Source organism: Elgaria multicarinata, chromosome 9 (genome assembly GCF_023053635.1).
Source record: "Elgaria multicarinata webbii isolate HBS135686 ecotype San Diego chromosome 9, rElgMul1.1.pri, whole genome shotgun sequence".
In the NCBI taxonomy this organism is placed as follows: Eukaryota; Metazoa; Chordata; class Lepidosauria; order Squamata; family Anguidae; genus Elgaria; species Elgaria multicarinata.
The window spans coordinates 16041093-16067463 of record NC_086179.1 but is presented as its reverse complement, the minus strand read 5'-3'; the positions used below and the strand labels follow the sequence as shown (position 1 = coordinate 16067463).

At 42.0% G+C, this 26371-nt stretch overlaps 1 protein-coding gene across 1 annotated transcript in view; it reads right to left on the bottom strand.

Annotated features, from left to right (window-relative positions):
* Window positions 1-26371, bottom strand: part of PLCZ1 (phospholipase C zeta 1) — a 114939-nt gene that overhangs the window by 17995 nt on the left and 70573 nt on the right. Inside the window, exons 5-9 of the mRNA XM_063134521.1 lie at window positions 24017-24161; window positions 21822-21974; window positions 15851-16072; window positions 13334-13490; window positions 11194-11310 (exon numbers count right to left, since the gene is read on the bottom strand). Coding sequence (XP_062990591.1) covers window positions 11194-11310; window positions 13334-13490; window positions 15851-16072; window positions 21822-21974; window positions 24017-24161 — 794 coding nt within the window. The remainder of the gene's footprint in view (window positions 1-11193; window positions 11311-13333; window positions 13491-15850; window positions 16073-21821; window positions 21975-24016; window positions 24162-26371) is intronic.

The following is a 26371-nucleotide window of genomic DNA, read 5'->3' as shown; positions in this document are numbered from 1 at the left end:
GATAGTGAGCACCCAGGAGTCTGTTGTAATTGACTCCCATTGATGGTACTGGGGTGCTAAGCGGTTCGCAAAAGGGAGTGGATCTGGGGCCGAAGAGTCAAACCCGCTGCTTCTTACTGAAGTCGGGCTGCCTCTTATCCTGCTGATATCTGCCCTGGTAGGGTCTCTTCCTCTGCAACTGTTGTTGTTGCTGGCGAGGCTGATGTTGGTACTGAGGCCGGTATTGCTGGTGTTGTTGCATTGGCGGCCTCACCCATCTCTTTGGCCTGTACTGCACTGGAGGAGCAGTGAAACCCATCTTTTTAGCCGTTGTTCTGGCTTTGTAGATGGAATCCAGTGTTTCATCGGTGTTAGTATTAAAAAGTCCTTCGCCATCGAATGGCATACTTTCTATCCTCCACTTGGTTTCATGGCTTAAATTAGCCGATCTGAGCCACGCATGTCTCCTCAGAGATATTGCGCCCATCATCGACTTCGAATGGCAGTCCACTTGGTGTCGTGCCGTGGATAACTGCTGCCTGGCGATGGCTGAGGCCTCATTTTGAAATACCCTCGCCAGCTCCTTCTTGTCCTCCGGTAGGTGTTCACATAAGGAACCCATCTTTTCCCACAGGAAAAGTTGGTACCTCGCCATCGTCGCTTCGTATGCTGACGCCCTAATGCCTAAAGAAGAAGAAGAGTAAATCCTTCTACCAGTCTGGTCTAATTTTCTGCCTTCCCTATCTACTGGAGCCGAATGTGCCTTTTGTGATTGGCCTTGGGCTGACTCAACCACAATGGAGTTAGGCTTTGGATGTTGCACCAAAAACATGACGCCTTCCTCTTGAATTCGGTAAAGGGTCTCTAATCTTTTAGACGTAGCCTGAGTTACAGCAGGTGTCTTCCAGGATAGTTGGGCTGTTTGCTTCAACGCATGCGGGATGGGAATAGCCAGTCTCTGGTTAGTGGTAGATTGGAATACATCATAAATGGGATCCACAACCGATTCGTCTGTTTGCTGGATATCTAATCCTAGAGCCTGTGTCATTCTAAGCATATGGTCAGAAAATCTGACCATATCGTCCGAAGGAGAGGAAGGGTCGTCATCGTGGACCTCATCCTCCGGCGAAGGCATTGTTGGAGTTGCAGACACCCTCGACTCCGAATCTGAAGGGTAGTCTTGCTCAGGAGAAGACAATGTAACCACTTGCAGTTGAAGTTGTTCCGTCGGTACCGTGGGAGCTGCCCCGGTCGACGCCGATGGCTGCATACGTTGCCGAGGGGTAGACACCCTCGAAGCTTGATGGTCAGGTGGTGAAGGTAACCGGCACACTCTTGTCATAGGTGGCGGGTGCGCATAATACTCTTCCTGGGGACACTGTCGATCCGGGAAGTAGCGCTGAGGACGATATCGGTCCCATTCATAGTCTTCAAATCTTGGGTGAGGATCGGAGTATCTAGAAGCTCCGTCCCATTCACGGCGAGGTGTCAGTCTTGGAGATGGTTGCAGTGGGACCAATCCCTGCAATGTTTGAGGCCTTGTGGGCTGTTGGAAAGAAGCCGCTGACGCGGAATCTCTTAGTTCGCCCTCCGAAAGGCTGAGCGGGCGCGTCGGTACCGTGGCCATCGGCACCGACTGAGATCTCGATGCCGAGGGAGGCCTCGACATCGACGCGGTCGGAGCAATGGGAGGCGTGGAATGACTCCTAACTGACTCCGCCGCTCGAGGCGACGCTAGGGTGGATTTCTCAGCGTCCCTCTTTTTCTTCTTCTTCTTCTTCTTCTTCTCCAGCTCCGAAGAAGGTTTAGGAGTTCTGGCTTTCTTTGAAATCTTTTTAGCCATAGAACTCGTCAAAGACCGGCCAGGCGTGAGGGGTATCTGTGCCCTATGAGCTCTGGCTTGCACTTCAGTGCTGCGGTCTGCTGATTTGTCGGTAACGGGCTTACGGATTGCCGTTTTTTCAGTAACGGGCTTACCAACTGCCGTTTTTTCCATAGTGGGAGCCTCCGTGGCCTTGAGAGCTTTTTCCCACAATATAGAACGAAGTCTGTCGGCTCTGTGCTTTCTAGTCTGTTTTGTGAACGACATACAGTGGTGGCAGGCCTCCACAACGTGTCCTTCTCCCAAGCAAACGAGACAAAGGGAGTGCCCGTCCGTCGGTGGAAGTTTCGCCCCGCACCTGACACACTTCCTAAACGGGGCTTTTGCTGCCATACAGGCCTCAAGCGACCGAAGTCGCTGAGGGAAAACTATCTACAATAAATTTTTTTTATATATATATATAGATAAAGAAAGAAGTAAGAAGAGTCTTAGGAAAAGATTGAAAAGATTTTAAAGAGAAGATTAAGTGAGTTAACAAGAAAAACGCTAGAGGTTCGGTTAAACTGGTCTATGCACGATGGCGGACGACGAAGAACTGAGGTAAGGGCGGGAACCCCATGGACATGCGCGGTAGCGTGGGGGGAGGGGTTCCCGCCAAAAACGTTCCACTCAGCTATAGTAGGTTCCGGTCTGGTCTCTGCGCAGGCGCAGAGCCCATATGTGTGATGCATAGAGACCACGAAGAAGAACTTGCTGTCACCCCCCAGCAACGATACCGCAGGGTTTGATGGCAGACCGGCACCAATTCAGCGCCGTGAAAACAGCCCTTAGCCCTCTGTATCTTTAACATTGCTGCAGAAAAATGGGTCTCAGCAGTTACATGACAAACTTCCTCTTTCTTAATTCAATCTTCAATGCAGGTATTAAAAGTATGTGGAGCTTGATCCGTGAGAGAACGCCCACTAACATCTAGCCGTGGGGAAATCAACGAGGCTCTTGAACTTCTTGAGGTTCTCCAAGTTCCACTTCAAAACTCGGTTAGCCTCTTTTCCATTCCCAATTGTGTGCTCCCCCTCCCCCCCCCATGCTGTTCAAACAGGGAAAATATACATTGGAGTGTGCACTTTCTTGAAGTTCACACCCAACTTTGTACTTTTCCCCATTGACTAAAGTGTGAACATGCATATTTTTCTAAAGCACATATTTTGCGAACAAGCATCAGAAGCTTGGGAATGTGTGAGCTTTGCCTGCCAAACAAATGGCAGATAATTTTCGTACATCCCTACTAACACCTCCATTGCCACGTTGTGGACCAACTGAAGTTTCTGAACATGCTTCAAAGGAAGCACCAAGTAGTATGCATGGCAATAATCCAATCTAGAGGTAAATAAGATATGTGTCACAACGGCCAAGTCTGACTTTGTAAGGAATCAACGCAGTTGTCATACCAGCCTAAGCTGAGCAAAGCACTCCTGAGCATCTAGATGCAAAGCTGAGTTCAGGAGGAGGAGGAGGAGGAGGAGGAGGAGGAGGAGGAGAATGCTATGAAGCCTCCTCCATGGCCAGCATAGAAATATAGGCTACTAACTTCTTATCAGGCTAGTGGATGTTTTTCCAGACTGATAACTTTTGTGGATTTATTTAGGAATCAATTCAGCAATTCTAGCACAGCAGGAAGATTTCCTGGTGCAGGCAGCAGTTTAGTGGATCAACACTAAATGCAATACCAGCGCGGTAAACACTGCAGATAGAAGCTATGGCTCTTTACACAGTAGCCTCCAGAGGCTTTGGGTTAGGATACTAATATTATTTTACATGTGTTTACATTGTTCTAGAAATTGTCTGGTAAGATAAAAGTTTCAACCCCTTCAAAACATGAGACAGCTGCACGATCAAACATGACTGATCACTCTTGATGTTCCAGGACCAATTCCCAATATCCAATACACAGAGACATTTGTTTGGACATTTACGAAAGGACATTATTTCCACAAACAACAAAATCTACACACATAGCCCTAACATCAATTTGTGCTGATTAGTTGCAATTCATAGATGTATTCTAAGGATGGAATTCTAAACAAACAAAGGCATCAGACCCATTGAACAAGAGGGACTTACTTCTGAGTAAATGCACACATAGGATTACATTAAATTGTTGTTAATTGATTAACTTGAATTTTAAACCTTATAGGTAAAAAGGAGGGATTCATATTAGGCATTTGGAACAGCTTGTGGTTTTTTTTGTGTTTTTAGCAGAAATTATGTAACCAGTCACATTTTTTTAAAAAAAAAAGAAGTTTGGACCAATTACATTTTATAGTTATAGAGGCATGTTCATGTGGAAAGTTAAAGGTCTTGTTTACTTTAATGTTTTTAATTACTTTCATTTTAATTGCAAACGTTTGCGGCTCTACTGCAAAAGCATTTTTTAAAATTATTATAAAATCCTTCATTGCCCATTACTCAGTTACCCCTGAAAATACATTTTCATGAAAATCCTTTTGGGCCAAGGGAAGGAAAATCTCTGCTAAACAACTCCATATAAAAGAAATCTAAACCGGAGTTTTACTAAAATTTCATAATCACACTTCTTCGTAAAAGAACTGCCTGAAAGAGACTAGGGAGATGTTTTTAATATTATCTATGAAGCATTGTGTTTTTGACAGCACATAGCCTTTTAGTCAGCTTCATTATTCCCTGTTGCTAAAGTAGGCCTTTAATACATTAATTAAGGAAATATGATAGTAAAATCCTTAAAACTGTCAGAAGGGCTCAGGGGAAGGTTTTATACCTGAAGTAGTTTTGGCTCCTTATTAATTACCTAAACTGGATTTCAAGATCACTGTGTCCTCTAAAAGTCTGCACCCTTGGATTTAGTGACTTTATTTTTAAAGTAATAACCTCCTCGAAAATTCTGGCACAGTATTCTGGGTTTCTTGGCAGTTTGAGGAAGATTATAAAATCACTTTCTTCCTCAAACAGAAATGAGAGGGCCAAATTCTTTCCTGCAGTTTTACTACATAGTTATAAACATGATTGCAGACACAACCAAATTCCAAGGCGGGGGACAATCTAGGCCAGGGGTGATGAACCTCTTTGAGCCAGAGGGCCAGACTCCATTTTGGAGAATCTCTTAGAGGCTGCATTCCAGTAGTGGGTGGGGCCAAAGGCAAAGGGGGGACGTGTCTACACCTAAGGGTGCTGAGGGAGGGAGGGGAGAGGATCGCAGACTTAAGTGTTTCCTCCCCCAGTGTCCAAAATGGCAGAGCAATGTCCTGGAAGGAAAGAGGGACGTCACATCCGCCATTTTTCTTCCTTCAAGAGGAGCCCCGCGTATGGCGAAAAATAAGTTTTTAAAAAATGCCAGCATATTTTACTTTAAAACTCTTCCTGCCAGTAACAAAGCTTTGGGAGAGCAGGGGAAAACTGCACAGAAACAAAGAAATCACCAATCGATTGGTGGTTGAGGAAAAGCGGGTGAAGACAGGGGAAGAGAGTATGGTGATCTAGGGAGCTCCAGAGGGAATGATAAGAGGGTGGGATTTGGCCCCCAGAACTGAGGTTCTGCACCCCTAATCTAGGCTTTCAGTCAAATATTACTGGAAAACATTCTGAGAGCTTCCATTTCATGAAGTCCGACCAAAATGACCCAGTTTCCCAGGCCTAGGGTGGTCATCTTGGTTCCTGTAAACTCCGTGCCTGGGTTATTAATACTTTTAATAGGCAAGTATGTACTAGCTAGAAATGTATATGAAAAATCCCATTTAGAATGGAAAGTCCCTTTGCTCTCATTTTGGAGGCCCACCTCCTTTTATGAAAGGCATTTTAACAGTTGAATAAGCAGAGAGATATGTTGAGAAATACTGGGTTGGATCTAGATCCACTGAAATCAGCTGAATTGATTAATTTCAATGGAACTACTTTCAGTATGACTAAGTCTGGACCCAACCCATAATGTCTAAGATCATAACTCCACCAATATAATGGTCCGCTTATTGTATTGTAAAACAAACAAAGATGTATTTATATTATTGTTAGGCCTCACTAAAAAACAAACTGTCAGACCAGAGCTACAGTTAAAATATCTCTGGTTCCCCATTCTTGAATTCAAGCTTTGCTGGGAAAATAACACCAGGAACATCCTGCACACAACAAAGAAATAGTTTAATCCATTTACATGCATGGTTTTGAGATTTAGTCTTGGAAAGGGGACATGAACTTTTGCTTTCCCAGGCTCAAATCTCTCGGGAAACTTCAGATTTTGTGGTTTTTTTCACTCAGAGTAAACAAATGCTTGCAGAATCTATGAAGCACGCATTGGTCATGAAACAGAGTAAAACTAATTCATGATTCTCTTTGTGTAAAAGGAAACACAGTGGGACTTGAGAATTGGTGTACTGGCTCTATGTAGTATCTCTCTTAAATGCTTAGCTACAAAGGGAATCTAACAGAATTTCACAATGCATATTTCAAGCATCAGGGCCAAATAAGCCATGACTGGGAGATCTGTGATTTGGAACATCAATGGATTGTTGTTTAATAAGCAGCCACAGAGAGAGATGGAAGGATCATGTGAGGACTGTGACATTGTGGGAACGGGGGTTAACTTTTCCTCCCTGCACTGTTTTCCCAACAGAAATAATCCCTAACTCCTAAAGCTCCTATTTGCCCTTAGAGGAAATGTACATTTAGGGTGCAATGGGGCCAATAAAAACCTGAAGGCAGGCAATTAAATTGGGGAAATGCAGAAAGGGTCAGCTTCTCCTCCTCCAGCACGGCAGACCTGATCCATTCTAGCTCTCCCATGGCTTTGTTAACTTCAAGGTGCAAGTGTGAACAAGAGTAGCAGGGATCAATACAATACGGTAAGGAACCCTGCTGTTCTTCATGGCATTCTGCAGATGGGGTATTAGTTATCAGAAGTAGGGAATAGATTTCTTTAGTGGACAAGGCTCTGTTCATCTCCACAACCCACATCCATCCCACTGCTGTCCGAAATCCAGTAGGTGCTCATGCTACTGTAGACAGATGCTCAGTCCCCATCTGTATGGCTGCACAGAGGAACACCAGCATGTTGCAGTGTGTGAGTGGTGCTGTCCAGTATTCCAACTACTCCATTCTGTTCCCTTCTTTCTTTCCCTTATTTATGTATTTTCTCTCCAATAGTCAGTCAGCATTCCATAGCAACTGAGCAAACTCAGCCCTCACTGGGATGTTTTTGGGGTCCCCCCTCTCCTCCCCTAAAGTTTTGACGTATTTCAGCAAATGTTAAGGTTCAACCAAGCTTGCTGGTATCTCTTTTTGTGTGGGGGTGGAGCCATTTTTGCTACATGAGCAATGACACTCACAGCCTGAACATCAGAAACAGAGGGAATAATGACAGGTAATCTTTAGGGAAGATCTTGTGAGGACAGAATTCCATGTGATGCCTGAATTTCCATGTGTGTCAGTAGCTTCTGGGTTGATCTGTTGTCTGTTCATATATATAAATTTGCAGTTTGTGATGCTGTATATATAATATAAACATATCCCTAATTTAATTTTATAACAAAATTCCAGCTACTTTAAAAAAATTAGTTAATAGTGAATGATTATTTAGCTTTATTACTATTATACTATGTGGGATTAGTGTTCCTATTTCACTAGTTCTAAAGCATTTTGAATTCCGGAATCTGTTCTTTTCTTCTTCTTCTTTTTATTGCATCAAGGAATGTAATGCAGATAACAGTTTATTTAAATAATCACCTTGAATTTTCCTCTTGTGCATAAATCACTGCTTTTAATTTTACTTCATAAATAAAATAAAAGAACTGTATGGCTGTACTAACCTAATTGTTTCCAACCTATACTGCAGTTGCATGTGGAAAGCATACTAATTTTTGCTGAGCATAAGGTTTTACTGTATGTTTTGCTACTTTAGGAGGGTTTATTTCTTTTATTTTTGTAGCTACCAACCCTCTTACTCAGTGGAGGAATTTGGGGTGTGCTTGATCAGCATTGTGGTTAGGAAAGGCTAAAGATGGAATAAGAGAAGTCCCAACACCACTCACCCCCTCAGCCAGGTCTCTAGTTGAGGACCGCTTGCCAAGATGTGGGTGAAGGAGCGTGTCCTATCTCAAAATGGCGCCAGAATCCTCAGTGACATCAGCAAGGGCTTCCCTAGACAACATCCAGGTACCAGAAAACTTTTGGGTGGGAAACAGGGTTTGTTCTTGCTCTCTGCCTACCCTGTCGTGGGAGAAGGCAGTAATGGCTGGCATTTCTTGCCTAGTTTGGCCAAAAAAAGAAAAAGAAAAAAAGAAGGAAGGAAGCAGAGTGCTAGCTCAAAACACATCTGAGGGGAAAAACAGGCCAAAATCACAGGCCTGTCCTGAGGGAGAGAAGGCCCAGTAACAAAAACTCCCAGTCCAACCCAGACTAAGCGCTGACCAGTGAGCTGAAGAGAAGACTCTATCAGAAATGTCCTCTCATCTTACTCTCAATAACACTTTTTTTAACATGCCAAAGAGCTCTAGACAGAGCCAATCTGGGAGCAAAGGTGGGGGGGGGGCTTCACCTTGGGAAAGCAACTGACTACTGAACTCTGCCTACTGCTTCACCTCCCAAAGATTTTCGATTGTCCTCCATCATCAAGGGAGAACATGTGTTTAAATGTTACAATTCACCCATACCAATTTCCTCAGTATATTCCCCAACCCGGGGCCCTCCAAATGTTTTGGAAGATAAATCTCATCAGTCGCAGTAAACATGACCAATGATCAGGAATGCTGGACATTGTAGTCCAAAACATTTGGTGGGCATCAGGTTTATTTATTTATTTATTTATTTATTACATTTCTATACCGCCCAATAGCCGGAGCTCTCTGGGCGGTTCACAAAAATTAAAATCATTCAACGTATAAAACAACAGGTTGCAGAAGACTGGTATATACCCTGCTGCTTTTTTATATTTATGGACATGAGTAGGAAACGTATGAGATCTAAATACTGGGTCTGAGATATCTGTCAGTGATCTGTCTAAGTACCAGTTCATCTTCAGCATTGTCATGACATTGTTCTATGTTTGATAAAGTGGTTATTGGTGCACCCCATCCCATTCAACTATAAGTTGGTACATCAAGATTTTCATAAGACTATAGAGCACATTCTTCTTCTTTAGGTGCCTTCTCCTATTGCAGGTTAGCTATCATTTTTTGTCTATTTTTGTTTTTGACACCCGCTACTCTAAATAATTGTATAGAAGTGCTATACCATTCCCTCAAGTTCTTCAGCCATGATGTTCATCTTCTTCCCACAGATCTTTCCCCTTCAATTTACCCTTGTAGTGTAAGTTGGAGTATGGTATATTTTTCTCCTCAAATAATATAGCCAAGTTATTGTAAATTTCTTATTTTGATGGTATTTATTAATTCTGTTTGTCTGTTTACCCTATATTGGAAATCCTCATTTGTTGAGCACATATAATCAAGAATTGTCAGGAAATATAAAATTTTGGTTTTAGCACAAAATACAGACATTTCAAGAAGTTAAAATGTAGAGCTGTAAGCTAGCCCAAAGGGTAGACCTATAGATTCTTGAAAGTCAGTTAATTGGACTCCCAATTGCATAATTCTATCCACACGTCGTACATCCCACTGAAATCAGCAGGACTTGCTTCTGAATAATCATGCATACATTCAAGTTCTGAAAAAGCTCACATAAAGAGCTCAGATAAAGGGAAGCGACATAGCTCAGTGTGATAGAGCACATGCTTTGCATGCAGAAAGGTTTGATCTACGGTTTCTCCAAGTACGTCAAGGAAAGAAAACTACCTGAAACCCTGGAGAGCAGCTGCCAGTCAGTGTCGACAATACTGAGCTAGATGGAGCAATGATCCGACTCAGTATAAGGCAGCTTCTGATGTTCCTAATTCCAAAACACATAAAACTTCTACTGAAAATGCCCAAACCAGTGACTCCTGGAGATTCAATTTTGAGAGCATAAGTGAAAGTGAACTGTTTGCTTTCGATATCCATAAAGAGGCATAATGGATAAGTGATCTCTAAAGGCCATTTCACACATGTAAATTCGCAGGTGCATGCCTTTATACCATTTGCACTAGCAATCTTTCATCATAACATGTGAGAGTCACATTCCTCCTTTTAGTTAGCATATATGGCGTGCACAGATGCTACAAATAGCTCAGGCCACTAATGGCTTGCTACGGCATATGGTCAAAAGAAGATTATTGTTCTCACCGGATGTGGCAAGCCCTATGGCTTGTGATTTACAAGCGTGTGCCTGCTTTGTCTAGCGATAATGTGTGTTATATGTCTTTGTAGACAAACCTCTGGTTTTGTCTCTCTGGTTAAGTGTGGTTCTGACAATGTCATTTTATACGCAGGAGGCTTTCTCAAAGTACTGCATCTGAAATGAGTTACTAACTGCTCACGGCTGGCAGTATGGAACAGCTTCCACACTTGTGTGATTTGTAATTCTTACAATACATTGGCACCTGTTTCAAGATTCAGGAGTGACAGAGGAAGGCCTTAGGTAGACCTAAGGTTTATCCCAGGATCGTCCCAGGGTCATCCCAGTTCATGTAAATGACACACAGGGAATCCCAGGAGCAGGCAGGGACAACCCAGGGATGATCCTGGGATAAACCTTAGGTCTAGCTAAGGCCGAAGATGCCTTATACCAAGTTAGCTCATTGGTCCACCTAGCTCAGTACTATCTACAGCAGCCTTACCCAGCCTGATGCCCACCAGATGTGTTGGCCTATGACTCCCAGAATCATAGTTGGCTGGGGAATTCTGGGAGTTGTAGGCCAACACATCTGGAGGCCACCAGGTCGGGGAAGGCTGGGGTACACTGTATGGGGGAAGGAGAAGCACCTGAGTACCTTCTTTTGCATCTCCAACAGAGGAACAAAAGGGACTCAGCCACGTTGCCCCACCCTGCCTCCTCGCCCCATTGCAGGAAGGAGAAGGATTGCTCTGAAGTTCCTTTTCTATCTGGATCAAAGTTGTGTGAGAACTTAGGGTTGAAAGATCCTGCACTTGGCAATCTTTTGTGCTACTGAAAACTGATTTAACTAATTTGAAAGTACTGTGCTCAAAACTTTTCTTTTCCCTATAGCCTTCAAATATTGAGTTTGTTCTGACTTTACACTGTTGGTTTTGCCCGACCCTGTGCCTGTTTGCACTTCCCTGTGCCTGTTTGCATTCTCCTTCCCTCTTTATTGTTTACTACAATTTATTAGATTGTAAGCCTATGCGGCAGGGTCTTGCTATTTACTGTGTTATCTGTACAGCACCATGTACATTGATGGTGCTATATAAATAAATAATAATAATAATAATAATAATAAACTATGTTCTAAACAGCAATAAACTTAAATCACCTACCCAGCTGACACCCAACATTCCAGAATTCTTGTGGATTATAATTGGAAGAGTTGGCTCGGATCCCTTTGGGGTATATTCTAGTAATAAACCTGATGGTATGATGAACAAATTCATTACCTACAAAGAGACATTTTCAAAATCATGTTATTGAAAAGTTGCCCATCCAACAGAAACCAATATTTTTTAAAATAATAATAATATTTGAGTGCATGTGTGTTTAAAATATTCTCATGTTTAAAATATTCTCACAATTTTATTTATTTATGTATTTATTTATTACATTTCTACACCGCCCAAGAGCTGGAGCTCTCTGGGCGGTTCACAAAATTCAGAAACAAGTAGTTTTATGTAGTCTCAACTCAACATGAAATCAAAATGATACCCGGATTAATTTTAGCCAGGATTAAGAAATGGACTGACAACACTTCCAAGCCTCCCCAAATTTTCTGGATCACATTTGGCCTCTTAACAGTATGTTGTCGGCACTCTCATAAAATGGCTGCCATGCGGTGGGGCTTGCCCATTCATGAAGTGACTGCTACGGTGGGCATGACTGGGCACAAAAACTAATTTCCAAGGAGGCAAATGGTGGGACTAAAAGAAAAATAAATTGCCCAAGAACCTAAGTACAAGGCAGAGGTGAGGTCACCCTTGCACAAAACCCCCTCCACATTCTTTTGAACTCAAAGAACTTCTCTACATGAGTGATTTATTGCACGCTCATGATTGGCCACTCATGGACGTTTGAGGGGCCTTTACATGACACCATCAACCTCCAGGACGTCGCCTGTGCTTCCCACATTAATCTCACTTTAAAAAAGATCAGAGATAATGTACTATTTAAAATTATCATGGGATATCCTGGAATGTAAGTTGGAATTGTGCTATAATACAGCCATTAGATGGCACTGTTTCATTATGGAGCATTGCCGAGAGGAAGGGTTGTCACAAATGCCTGACTGGGTCCGTGAGCGCAGTGGATCCCTCCCATGTCTGGACCTCACAGATCCAGTCGGGCACCCCAGCAGCCTTGCGTGGACCACTGCTGAGCGCTCGCGAGCCCTTGGCAAGTGCTCAGTTGCTGCTTGCAGCGGCTGCTGGAAATGCACATTGCCCCCTTCCACGTTGATGGCGGCCACCATTGGTGCTAAAGGGGGAAGTGTGCTGTTTCTGGAGGCTCCAGAATTTGCGCATTTCACCCTTCCATGTTAATGGCAGCCCATCATTAACGTGGAAGGGGGAAATGAGCAATTTCCAGAGCCTTGGGAAATCCCCCCATGCCAAAGGCCTCCTTGACGCAAGGGTAAACCTTTGACGAGGGGGCAGGTGGAAGCAGCAGCAGAGCGAGTGCCCATGGGGCAAGCGCAATTTCGCCCATCCCTAACAAGAGAGGAGGTTTTATTTAAAATTTTCAATTACAAATCAGGTGGTCGCCATTAGCCGCCATCTAAAGAGCCCATAGTAAACGTGGAAAGACCCCAGAAGAAGAAAGCCTAGTAAGAATGCATTTTTCCCCCTTAATGCAGAGACGCTCATAGACGGTGCTGGAGGGCAGCACTTTGCTTTGCAGCCTTCCAGCATCCCAACTAAAACAATTCCATTAATCGAAACATCTTAAGAAATAAAAATCAGAGGGGGGCAGGGACCAAGAGAAGTGTGTCTGCTGGCACATCGGAGAAAGACAGGAAGGAGGGCACAATTTCCACAGTCTGACCTAGTTCCATCAACTTTTGAACTGGTCCGAAGGCACAATAGCCTGTGGAACAACAGTACACTTAGAGCACAATCCTATTCGTGTTTAGACAGAAAAAAAGTCCTACAGCTCCTAGCACACATACACACACACACACACACACACATACACAATTTATTAATTTGTTTTTTTAAAAAAGCAAGCCCTCATGTATCTACTTTTGCCTTTTCATAGATTGCTTAGCTTGGGCAAAATGTAGATAACAGCCAATTAACCCAAACCTTTAGCCGTAGAACTCACAGGGAGTGCTGAATCAACGCCGGAGACATTTTACCGCCTGGCAGCCTGTGACAGGCTGCCTCATAAAGTTTATTGGCAGTTGTGATGGCTTAAGCAAGAGAAAACAGCAACGTTACCGGCTTTATCAGACTCAATTCTAAGAATTACCTTTCTGTTTTGCCAGCTTTCGGGCTTTTGCCTCACCAATTGAGTTGTTTTCATAAAAAAACTGATTTTCTCTTGAGTCTTCAAAGCTTACAAACTTCCGAGATTTGGTATAAATCACAAGTTCTGACAGTGCCAAGGCAATCTTTATTTTCTTTATCTGGAAATAATATGAGAAACAGTTAGAGGGGCTATTTTAATGATCCTTTCAACATCCTATCAACAATTCTGCCGGAACGCCAAATGCTTTCTGCTGAAAACACTTATGGGGCCGGGGGGGGGGGGGGGTTGGTGACTCCTGTAAATACTTTTATTTATATTCCACTTTTCCTCTAATTAGTTCAGGGAGGTGCACATCATTCGTTCCCAGCTTTTATCCTCACATAGCCCTGAGAGGTAGGCTAGGCTGAGAGATAATGATGTGCCCAGTGGACTTCATGGCTGACTCAGGATTTGAACTGGGGGCTCCCTAGTCCTACTCTGGATTCTCTACCCACAACACCACTCTGCCTCTCAACATTTGTGCATTTGGCATTAAACCGCTATATCCCACATTGGGTAGTTTGCCCATGAATTGTCACCATGAAGGAATGCAGACCTCTGCATCCCTTCATGGTGACAATTCACGTCCAAACTACCCAATATGGAATATAGTGGTTTAATGCCAAATATAGTGGTTTAATGCCAAATGCGCAACTTAATCTCAGCATAGTGTAGAATTGTGGTTATGTGCGTGGACTGTGAGCCAGAAAATCCCAGTTCGAATTTCGGCTATTATCTGACTGAGTAGCCTTAGTCCATTAAGTTGGTCAGGTTTCAGAATCTGGCACATGTGGAAGGGAAACTTCTGTGTAAACATTGGGAAGCGCCGATGGAGAGCTGGGAAGACAGTAATAAAATAAATACAGCTGAGACAACTAAAATGTCTTACCGATAGGAAGGAAGAAGAAAATACAAAATTATTAGATGGAAGGTAACTGGCCAGACACCAGCACTTTATGGAAAGAATCAGACGCTAGAGTGGATAACAAACAGAGCTTAGTTCAACAAATTATTTTTAATCACATTTTGTATCTTTCCTTTGCTCCAAATATCTCTGGGTAGCATGCATGGAGTTCTCCGATTTTATTCTCAAAAGCACACTGTGAGGTAGTTGTCATAGCCCAGAATCCTGACTCCACTGTGCTCAAAGGCTCTGAGGATACAGAGCACTGTGTTTCTGAACTACCACAACAGGTGGTCCAGTCTGCTAAATGGCAATCCTTCAAGACATTTATGAAGGGATAGTAAAGCTCCCATTCTCCAACTTTAGGGAAGTAGTTCTGCTTCTCTGACTCCTCCCTAGAGCCACCTGCAGCCCAGAAGGACTGTCATCCATCTCACGGCCAAGCCCAGGGGTCAGCGAAAAGCATTTTATTCACTACCACTGCACAACTGCATAATGTTCCGGTGGTGTCCTTTTTTTCTTGCTTTTAAACTGAAGTCAAAGGTAAGTGACTCATATAAGCAGCTATGTTGACTAGGGAATGCTGGGAGTTGTAGGATTCTTTTCTGTCTAAACATGCATAGGAATGTGCCTGTAAAAACTCTTGGTTTGGCTCCAAATGAGTGCTGGCACAATACTCCCTGCCAGTGACTGTTCTGCATCTATCTCCACTGTGCTATCTGTGCTTCTAACCAGAATGCCCCTGTGGGTCCTAACCTGGAACAAGAGACAAGGTTAGGCTGCATTAAGACTACCCAGAGATCTCCATGGCTGAGAAAGGAATTGAAATCAAATTTCCCTGGTCCAAATCACACTCTCTATCCCTGCAATTCGAAAAGGCTGGCACCATTCCAGCTTGTATTAATATGGCAGCTAGCTCTAAGATTCAGGAAGTAACATTACTGCTCTGCTCAGCACTAATAAATTTTGGGCTACTGCAGTTTGAATTGGGCACCACAGTTCAAGGATGCTGGCAAATGCAAACGTATTTCAGAGGACACCCTGTGGATGATGGATAGATTAAAAAAAAATTGGAGCATAAGTTATGTGATATTCAGACTAAAGACAAGACTATAAGAGAGAAATACCTACTAGCACATTTAAAAGGACTCCATAAGTATTAGATATCAATACTGATAAGTACTGAAAAGGTTGACAGAACTGGGGAAATTGGTCAATGTATCCTGAGAGAGGCCAAGAAGCAAAGGTCTTTTTAAAACTATGTTCCACCTGCATCACATAGTGGTACATTCCAGGAACAGCCTTACAACTTGAAATTGTATAAACTGTTCCTCTGCCTATAGTCCTAAAAGTTGCATAAGCTATTGATAAATTGTTAATGTGTAAGAAATAACACACGTGCTTGAGACAATCACTGATGCTTGATTTTGTTGACGGCTCACATTATATAAATCATCTTTGAGAAGAGAACAGTCTTCCTTTGAGGAAGAACCAGGCAGATCTTCTTCAAAGGTACATTCTTCACTTAAGGAAGATCCTTGGAGGCCTAGAATCTGAATTTCACATATTCGTACTTTTTGTTTTTTTCGAGGCGGGGCAGAACGTTTCCAACGTGCTCGTCTCTTCTTAAGCAAGGGTTGCTTAGGGTATGAAGGACTATCATCTGTCTCTTCATCACTTGTTCCCTCCTCTTCAAATTCTCCTGTCTGACCATGGCTGTCCGTACCCTTTCTTTCAAGCGTTTCTTCAAGAGTTCCAATTTTCTTATTTTTTATCAATATTTTGAATTTCAGTGCCTGTGAACAGAAACCAACTGGTATGAAGTATCATAAATCATATAATCCAAAATATGGAAGATGATCTCAAGGGCAGCATTCATTCGTATCTGCATTAATTTATAAAGCCCTACACAACCCAGGACCAAGGGATGCTATTCCCCTATACCAACCTCTCAGGCCATTACGATCTTCCGTGGAGGCCCTGTTGCCAATACCGTGGCCCACAGATTTGTTTGGTAGTGACACGGAGACCAGCCTTCTCTGCAGTGGTGCCCACCCTATGGTGTGTTTTAGGCATTCATTGTAATTGTATCTGTTTACTTTGGCTTTCCCCCAGCCATGAGTTCTCTTTAAACCAACCACATGATACTATTATATGAGTATTTAAGTGTGTGGTTGTTTTATTTATGTGCTGCCATAAACTGCTTTATGATTTGTTTCAAATGAGAAGCATTACATAAATATTGCTAATAATAACTAAGTAAATTAGACTAAATCGGTACATAGGACATGATCATCCTGTCCCCTCACAAAATACTTGGAAGAAGAGCTCTTTAATCTATCTCGGGGGTACTCTGCCAGGACAAAGTTCTTTTTAGGACACTTCTTACAGTTCCCAAATCCAGAGACTGATAATGAGTTTCAGCTAGGCTGAATTTCCTATTTTAGGACTGAGTGATGTCCTTTATTTAATCAGCTATCTCTTGCATTAATAGTTTTGCTCCAATTCAGTGAAATAAATCCACATGTGGGAAGTTTTCCATGCATGGATCTGCTTTACCAGTTGTGCAGATACCTGCTGCATGAGAGAGAGAGAGAGAGAGAGAGAGAGAGAAATACTGAGCACTGGGGTAATGCGTTCACAATCCTATATTGATACAGAACAACCTGTACTATCAGGAACTTTGATAGTATCATTATCATCCTATATCCCAATATTGTCATTGGGCAATGTCTTCTTTGTGGACACTGCTCCACAGCTTTCTGTATAGGAATTTAGAGGTATGGAAAACCTGTGTACATGCATACATGAATATTGCTTGTAAGATGGTAGCATGGAATTGGCTGGTCATAAGTCAGGGAGAATAAAGGCCTGCAAATAAAGGCCTGCAGTGCAACATAACAAAAATGATGTTTATGTTAGCTTCCCTTCAGAATAGTCTGGAAAGTCACAAAAGAAGAACTTAGGAAAGAACAGAGGAAGGGAATGTTTGGACAAAAGTACAAGAGTATAAAAATGATAAAAAGTTGGGGTTTTCCATAAAACATACAAGAGTTACTAGGAGACAGGGGGAGAAATAAGTGACATGGAAGGGGTACGAACAGCTGAGGACAAGCAGGGCTGCAAGAGGTATAGAAACCAATCAGTGATTAAAATGGACAATATACCCAAGCTCAGTTTGGGGGGGGGGTAAAAGTATAATAAGACATGAAAGGGGAAGGGTGGAGTCACTGCCACTTGGGGGTCAACAACTAGACGAAAGCTGTAAAGGGCAGTGGATGAGAGCTGTGTTCTGGTTAGCTTTGTGTGTCATGGGTTAGGGACATCAGAGAATTCCACAACGGATTCAAAGGAATTCAAATTTCTATGAACCTGACCTGCAGATTCCACAAGGAATTCAAATTCCTATGAACCTGACCTGTAGATTCCTGCTTGCAGGCCTATTTTTTTACATTTCTGGAATTGTATGCAAATTTAGTTGCACCAAAATACGAAAAATTTAAAAAACACCAACCGAAAATGCATTTCCACCCCCATTGGCTAATGCATGTGAATGTGGATTGGGGGGGGGGTTGCATAAATGTGTATTTTCGGGTGTGCACATTTGCGCAAGTGCATACTTTGCAACAGGAATACAAGTTCGGAAAATTGAGAAAATTCTGACTCTGTCAATGAGTGGACGATGGAACAAAAGACACCTGACAATCCGCAAACCAGATGGAACAGAATTAACCAAATCCATACATCCCTAATCATGGTTTCATCACATGTTGTAGATGTCGTTAATAAGTTTGGTTTGCTCTATATTTTGTTAACTAGAACCACTGTACCTTTTCTCTCTACTATTGTCTTGTATTTATGAGGTTGCGACTGGTTCTCTCTCTCTGTGTGTGTGTGTGTGTGTGTGTGTTTGGCTCAGCAGCCTTGCTGTTTAAACCCTACAATGAGCAACAAACCACAAAACAGGATTTGCCTGGAAAGTGAGGTTTTCAGGATTCATCTGAAGCAAGACCTATGTATGTTAAATATCTTGACCACAATAACACTACTAAAATAAATACCTACATCTGAATTAGGAGATTATGGCCACAGCTAGACCTAAGGTTTATCCTGGGATTATCCAGGGTTCGCCCTTGCCTGAGCACTAGATCCCCTGTGTGTCACCTAGGTGAACAGGTTTGACCCCTGGACGATCCAGGGATAAACCTTAGGTCTAGCTATGGCCTATGTCTCACTTCTGTCTACATAATGCAAGGTGTTACGTCAGACCCACTAATATCATGATCAGAGCTAACTCTGTGTTGGTGTAGCCCTGGAGTGGCTCCTAAATTTGAAAATTTTCATCTTATCAACAGCATGTCAGGTTTCAGATAATCTCCCAAAATATATTTCTGATTTAGATTGAGCATGGCTTCTTGTTCACTAATAGTGTTTAGTTATTCAGGCATATGCAGGACTATATTAGTTCAATCCAGAGCCAGTGAAGTCAATCAGGATTTATATTACATCAACACAAGAGTTTAAACATGCACCTTTGTCCACTGTATTATTATTATTTTTAGAGAAGAAATTGGTTAAAGCCATCTCCTTCAGTTACTGTGTATCATTAAATTCTACACAGGAGTACTATGTAGGAGTTTTTATGGAGAGAATATAATCATACAGATGTTCAGCAGTACTGTTTTAATTGCAAAAAGTGAACATAATGGATCAGTAGAGAATTACAGATATAAAGCAGAACTCTTGGGAAATAATGCCATCTTGCATGTAGTGTTCAAGTTTCTTGAGTTCAGGTGAGGAGGGATATACATAACTTTAAATGCACTGTGGAACTCAAAAGATTTGCTGTAAATTGATTCACTATGTATGAGGACTTGTAGGGAAAATTCCAGTTATTGTAAAGTTAGAGTAGATTCTCTCTGTCTTATCTTCCTACTGCTCCAGTGCTGTGAAAACTACAAGTGTGCTGTTCTCTCCTTATCTCATATCACTTGCAAAATTTGGTTACAATGTGAAATATTCCATTGTACAGAACTGATAAGGATGATTTAGATTTACTTGTGTTTCCAGGCACAAACTCTGGCACTAACCTCTGGCCTTTCATAAAAGAAAACGCAGCAAACAAGTTTTCTCAAGTGAAAACATTTATCAGGCAAGCCTAATAAATTGAACAGCAACACAATGCTTCGTGATTGTATGGTACAGCGCATTGTAGGACTAGTTCACATATCCAGTGGCATTGTGGATATTCTCAGATGTTCATGATGTGCTCAAGCACTGCATGAAGTAAAGAGCACGTGCACCAGAGATATAAGTGTACCCAATTACCTGTGATTGCTGCTATTCTTGGGATCATGATGGCTTCAAAAATGGCTGTTTAGATAGAGAAATCTTGACAATTGTGTGTAACAAGGTCACAGAATCATAGAACAGTAGAGTTGGAAGGGGCCTATAAGGCCATCGAGTCCAACCCCCTACTTGCCTATGTCCAATTCACAACATGTTGCTTTCTCCACATGAATATCGGCAAACATGAGGCTTAGGAAATGTGGTGGTGCTCCCATAGGTATGAGCTACGAACGACACAGAATGACTGATAGAAGTTATCAGGAGATTCTTGAAAACTAGAACATCTCACAAACTTTTATATGTACAAAATATTTGGGTTATGCCGGAAGAATGGCAGAAAAGGGCAATGGGATACACTACTGATAAGGTGGCCACTTTTGAATCGCCCAAAAAGAGGAAATCCATCACCTCCTCAAAAAAAAAATAGGGCAAAAGAAGAAACAAATTTTCATAATATTTGCATGTGCTAAGTTATATGTGTAGGTGAAAAATTAGTTATATTAATTATAATTCAAATAGAAATACAATACACCTCACCAGAGTGGGGAAGTCTGGAAGCAGGTGACCTGTATGCCTGCTCAGTCTGCTGCCCAGGTGCTAATAATTGATGGGCAACTTCAAAGTCCTGCCTGCTCTGCCTCTTTATGGTCCTTTGATAGAACTGGACAGCTCCTCAATTAGAAGATGTCTTTAAAGAGAGGACTGATAACTCTTAAAATACAGAATTGTCCTATGTACAGTAGAACACCTGGCCACCTAACTACTAGTAGGGGGGAACTGTTGCAAAAGGTTACCAGTCTGATGATAGTTACTGCATCATGTTGAAACACATTTGTTCATTTATTTTTTAATTTAAAACATTTCTTGGCCGCCTTTCAGGACAGAGGCCCTCACAAGGTGGCTTACAACAATAAAATACATAAAAGCAATAAAACATTTAAATATTAAAAGCAATAAAAACATGTTCACAACAAAATAGCAATTAAAACAATAAAACCGGCAGGAGCAACAATAGCAGCAATAATAGTATACAACATGGAAAATAAAATGTTTTTAAGGCCTTCTTGAAAGCCTACAAGGATGGTGCATGGTGGACCTCTGATGAAAGTTTGTTCCAGAAGATTGGGGCCACTGCAGAGAAGGCCCTCTCCCATGTGGACACCCACCTAATTGCCCTCGCAGGTGGGCAAATGAGAAGGGCCTCTCTTTCTGATCTTAAAGTGGGTACAGGCTGATATGAGTGATGGCAGTCCTTCGAGTAACTAGGTCCCAAACCGTTTAGAGCTTTAAAGGTCAAAAACAGCACTTTGAACTGGGCTCAGAAACAAATCTATATATTAAAAGATGGGGTGGTAAGAGTATATAAAAAGCTACTCCAGTAAACACATTTCAAATTCACCAGGGTTTGGGCCCATTCATACATTATTATTTCTGTGTCTTTGCTTCCTCCAACACCACAAGAATGTTTGGGAACTGGAACAATGTGAGTAGGGGCAAACATGCAGGTCCTTCTCACCCATGTGTCACTCCATCCCAGCTCTTCCATATATTACTACATGAGAGAATCATAAGGAAGCAGATATCACCTAGTGCAATGGTAATGTGTGAAGCGGTATTTTCTTATACCCTGGTTCAGAATGATTTGAACCAAAGCAGCCATCAAGGCTGATGAAGAAAGTACAGAAAGCACAGTATCTTTATCTGACAGAGATTCTATGCTGTTCCCTTCTCTCTCTTTTTTGTGAGATCTTAGGAAGCTTTTAAGCTTTTCGGAAATGCATGCTTTCCACACAAGTACTTTTCTGATGTCTTGCAAGACTTTTCTTTTAACAGCAACAATAAAACACTGTCTAAAATTGTAGAACAAATAAATATAGGGTTTTTCTACATTCTCAGCCTTGAGGTGATGATAAATCAAGAACCTGAAAGCATTATATTGCTATGTTTCCTCACTATATTTCAAAACTTTGACATTTTCCTCTTAATAGGGGCATAGTAGATATTTTCCATTTGTTTAATAACACTAAATCAGAAAGAATGCATTCCAAATCCAGTTAATTAATTATGTTTTAATAACTAAAGGATGGAGATATTTTAATGTGGAGGCAGGGAAGGGAAGAATCATAAACGTCTCAAGAAATAACTGTGATTTCTTCTATATTATCTTTTACAAGAGAGAAACTTATTACTTGTTACCTCTGGGGAAGGCAGCTCAGCTGGCATGGTATCATCTATTGTAGATACAAGCAGCTGGTCACCCAGGATAGATGTCAGATAATCTGCCATTACTTCCTGCTGCTTAGGGCTGCAGTGATTCTCCAAAGACAGTAACAAAGGATAATCAGAGATCTGGAAGTACAATTTCAAAGCTATTGTAATTCCTATTTATGCAATTAAGAACCCAGCAAAACTAGAATAAAGCGTATTGCAGGAATTATATGCTGTCAACTACAGTAAAGACACACCTAGACGGATGAGTCCCATTTCCTATGAAATGGGGGGGGGGGTTTCTACTATTTTATGTAAAAAAAAGTGTCACAGGGTGGAAGTCACCCCTTCCCCTGAAAAACACCTCCCTCCCTGGGCTTTCCTCCCCGTACGCTGCTTCTTTGGATGGCATATTCTCCCTGCTCAGGTTGAGAAAATGCATTTCAAAGCAACCACTTATTTGTGACACACACATACACAACTGCCGGGGCTTTCTTTTTGTATTCAGCTGGAGCACAAAGAACTCAGTACTTTGCCACAGTTATCCAAGCTAATCTTCTCCGTGCAAGTACGAGAACGGTGAGGAGAAAGGCTAGGACAAAGTGACCATGCAGCAGGAAATACGCAGCAAGCTTATTTGGAAAAGGTTGGGGCATCTCCAACACTTCATCCCTGCCTCCTAGATCACTTTTCCCACTAGGACCCTCAATTTCACCTGTTCCTATCCACATGGACAAAGACATTATACTGCTATTCCACTCTTTCCCCCAAAGTCAGATTTCTTTGTAATATGAAAAAGGGTGGAAGAAGCACAAGGAGGAAAATGGGGGAGCAATGACTTAATAACAATATTGTGTGGCTGCCCCCTGAAAGGTTAGCGAACAAATATGGCTATTTCAGAGTATACTCCTAGTATGGAAGCAGCTTTACAGTCCAGTTGATTTATCTCGGCATGCTTAAACAGTCTCAAAGAAATGGCAGCTCTTTTCATCATTTTGCTGCTGCAGACTGGCACACCTGCTCTCCTGGAATTTCTTCCAGTGCCCCTGATCTCCGCTGCTATCTCCAGTCTTAGATCAGAGATAACAGTGGGGATGTGAGGCGGACTGGACGTTGGGACTTGCCTGCGTAGGGCTATGCCCCCTGATGTCATCTGGCCAGTGTTGGGCCTGGTGGGGGGAAATCCAGCCCCCCCCCCCAAACACACTAAAACACAGTTCTGTGCCCTTTAGGCACATCCAAGCGCTCTGTTAGGCATGCCAAATGCGACTGGTTTATTTTATTTAACCAAGAAGCTCTGTGCCATATTACCACCTGTTTTAAGGCAGGGAAAGCCACCATTTCAAAAGCAGTTAGCCATACGCCATGGAAAAGTGCTCTTTAAGAAGCATGAGCCCAAATTCTTGTCTCCCTGGCCCTAAACCAAAAGTGTCCATTGCCCACTGGCTTTTTGCTCTCTGGGGTCCACTGTTTCCCTGCTTTCTGATAGTTGCAACCAGTTTGGGTGGTATTATCATGTTGCAAGGGATGTACTAAATGACCTTTAACATTCCTTCTAACCGTTAAGATTCTGTCATTCGTCTTCATTATTTTGTCATAGCTAAGCCTGAAAGACAGTTTATTTTATTTATTGATGACATTTCTAATCTGTCTTTCATTTTAAAAAAGTTCCAAACCGGCTTCCAATTAAAATTCATCAAAGATCATCATTAACATATTTACAATTTTTTAAAACAACAGCACACACACAAAATAAAAATAGCAAGAAAAGACAGTATAAATAAAACTCATTAAACGCTCTGAAGCAGCAATGAAATCATTCCCATCAATCAGTTAAGGCAAGGGTGGAGGACCTCTTTCCACCCGAGTGCTGAATTCAATTTCACACATGCTCTCAGGGGCTGCGTTCCTGCGGTGGGCCTCTGGGCCTGAGGTTCCTCACCCCTGAGTTAAAGCCCAGGCAGATATGTTTCCTAGTGCCTCCATTTCAGCAAAGTTGGTGCCAAACCAACACCCTTGGGGAAAGTTCCACAACTGGGGTAGCATCACAGAAAAGCCATATCCCCAGTCACCACCCACCAAACCTCCGAAGACACCTGGAGAAGGACCTCAAAAGAAGAACTTACCTGGTTATCATGCCCTATTAAAACCTCCTCCACCACATTTGTCACTCATGTACCTACCAAAAAGGCATATTTGTTGATCACCTGGATGACAGTCTTAAAGCTAATTTTGCTCGTTAATGTATGTCCATGATAAACAACAGGATCGTTGCCTGGTCCGTCCCAGCAGTCAATTTCCAAGCAGCGGCATCCTTTCATTAGAGCACTAAAAAAAAAAAGGGCGGGGGGAAGGGCAAGCTACTGGAAAACTAAACATACAATAAAATTCTGTATTTGTTAGCATATTAGGGCTGGTTCAAACATGACGGTAATAATGCACTACAATGCTGTCACACAACTGTATTGTGGGGGAAGCAGCATACAGGATTGCTCCCACTTAAAATCGGTATCCAAATCTTACATATCGGGGAAGCTAGGCTGTGTTCTTGCTATTTTCTCTCACGGACAAGAAACACACATGAAGGCAATTCAGATGCATGGATAGAGTCACAGAAGCAACTCCCATGTGCTTTTTGAAATGACAGGGCTATATTACATGAATACTTATTTGGTCTGGCTTTCACAGATTTCTTTTCGAAGATATCTGAAGACACAATGAATCACTGAAAGAAAGTATGTTCCCCTGCGATAATGTTAAAAGGTTTAATAAAATTCCATCATGATGAGGCAAATATAAAGTATATTATATTCTGTGTTACTTTGTACTATTTATTTCGGATTGACTAGCTATGTCATAAAAATCCTCGGGGGGGGGGAGAATGAGAGGTAAGCTTTTTTCTATTGAGAGAAGGGCGGTGGGCTATCCAATTATATCCTCAACTACATCAGCTATACATGTGAGAAGTGCTGTTCATCACTCCATATATACATTTTGTTTCTGGGAAACAAAACCATGTGCCATTATTAAGGGGAAAGTGTCATAGACACGGAGGGCTTTCTCCGCTGTGGCACCCCGGTTGTAGAATGAGCTCCCCAGAGAGATCCGCCTGGTGCCTACACTGTACTCCTTTCGTCGCCAGCTGAAGACCTTTTTATTCACTCAGTATTTTAACACTTAATTTTAACTTAAATTTAAATTTTACTGTTTTAACTCTGTATTTTAATCTTATATCAATTTTGCTGTGTGGTTTTATCCTGGTTGTGCTTTTTATACTGTATTTTGTATTTGTGCTTTTAACCTGTTGGTTGTTTTATCATGGTTTTAATTTTTGTGAACCGCCCAGAGAGCTTCGGCTATCGGGCGGTATAAAAATGTAACAAATAAATAAATAGACACTACATGGAAAGAAGTCACACTAACTTCAATGGGATTTAAGAGCTGATCTACATATAATATAAAATCATGTGCAACAGCCTGCTGTGGAATGTATTATTTCAGAATTCCGGTGGGGGATCTCATATTTGAATATCCCCTTGCTTTAGATTATTTATTTATTTATTATTGCATTTATATCCCGCCTTTTTTCTTCTAAGGAACCCAAGGTGTCATACATAATCCTCCTCCTCTCAGTTTTTATCCTCGCAACAACAACCCTGCGAGGTAGGTTGGCCTGAGAGTCTGTGACTGGCCCAGAGTCACCCAGGGGGTTTCCATGGCCAAGTGGGGACTATAACCCGGATCGCCCGACTCTCAGTCCAGCACTGAGTCCAGCACTCTAGCCACTACACCACACTGGCTGTGGTGGGGAAAGGAAGAGAACTCTTCCTTGCTCCTCAACTTTGTCAGTTCGCCTATACACTCTGGGAAGATCAGAGGCCCAACTGAATTACTGGTATGTGTTCTAGGCCTGTAAAGCCTATCACCAACACTGGCTCCCATTGACTCAGGGATCTCTGCTTTTTCTCCCTCCTGCTGCCAAATGACTGCTCTTACAGCTCTACTTGTCTATGTGCAAGAAATACCAGCTAGAATTCTGGGAGATGTAGTTCTTGAGAGATGTCCAATAGTGTAACACACATTTTTGTTTCTTTAACTGCAAGTTCTAAAATTTCCTGTAAAAATCCCCCCTCTTGCTTGTCTCTTTGCCTGCAGTTCACTGATCAAAATGTAATTTGATCTGTTCTGCCTCTAAGTAACTCCAGCAATTCTTACAAAATCTGGTCACCCCATATAAATACAAAGATACAGAAAAACACGTTTTCATAAACATCTCCAAGCACTTGTCCCACCTGGTTAGTTACAAAGAAATGTATAGCAGTTTGCTTGGGTAATCTCTATGTATGTATCAGTTACTGAACTGATTAAAAAAAACACCCAGCATTTATTATTACATATTTTAGGAATGTATATTCTTCCATTCAGATCAAAAACCAGGTTGCAAATTCAAATTATTTTTGTGTAAGAATAAATTGCACCCAAGTTTGTTTTCTATTTGTTTTTCAGCAGGTCATATCTTATCTCTCTATGCTTTTGTA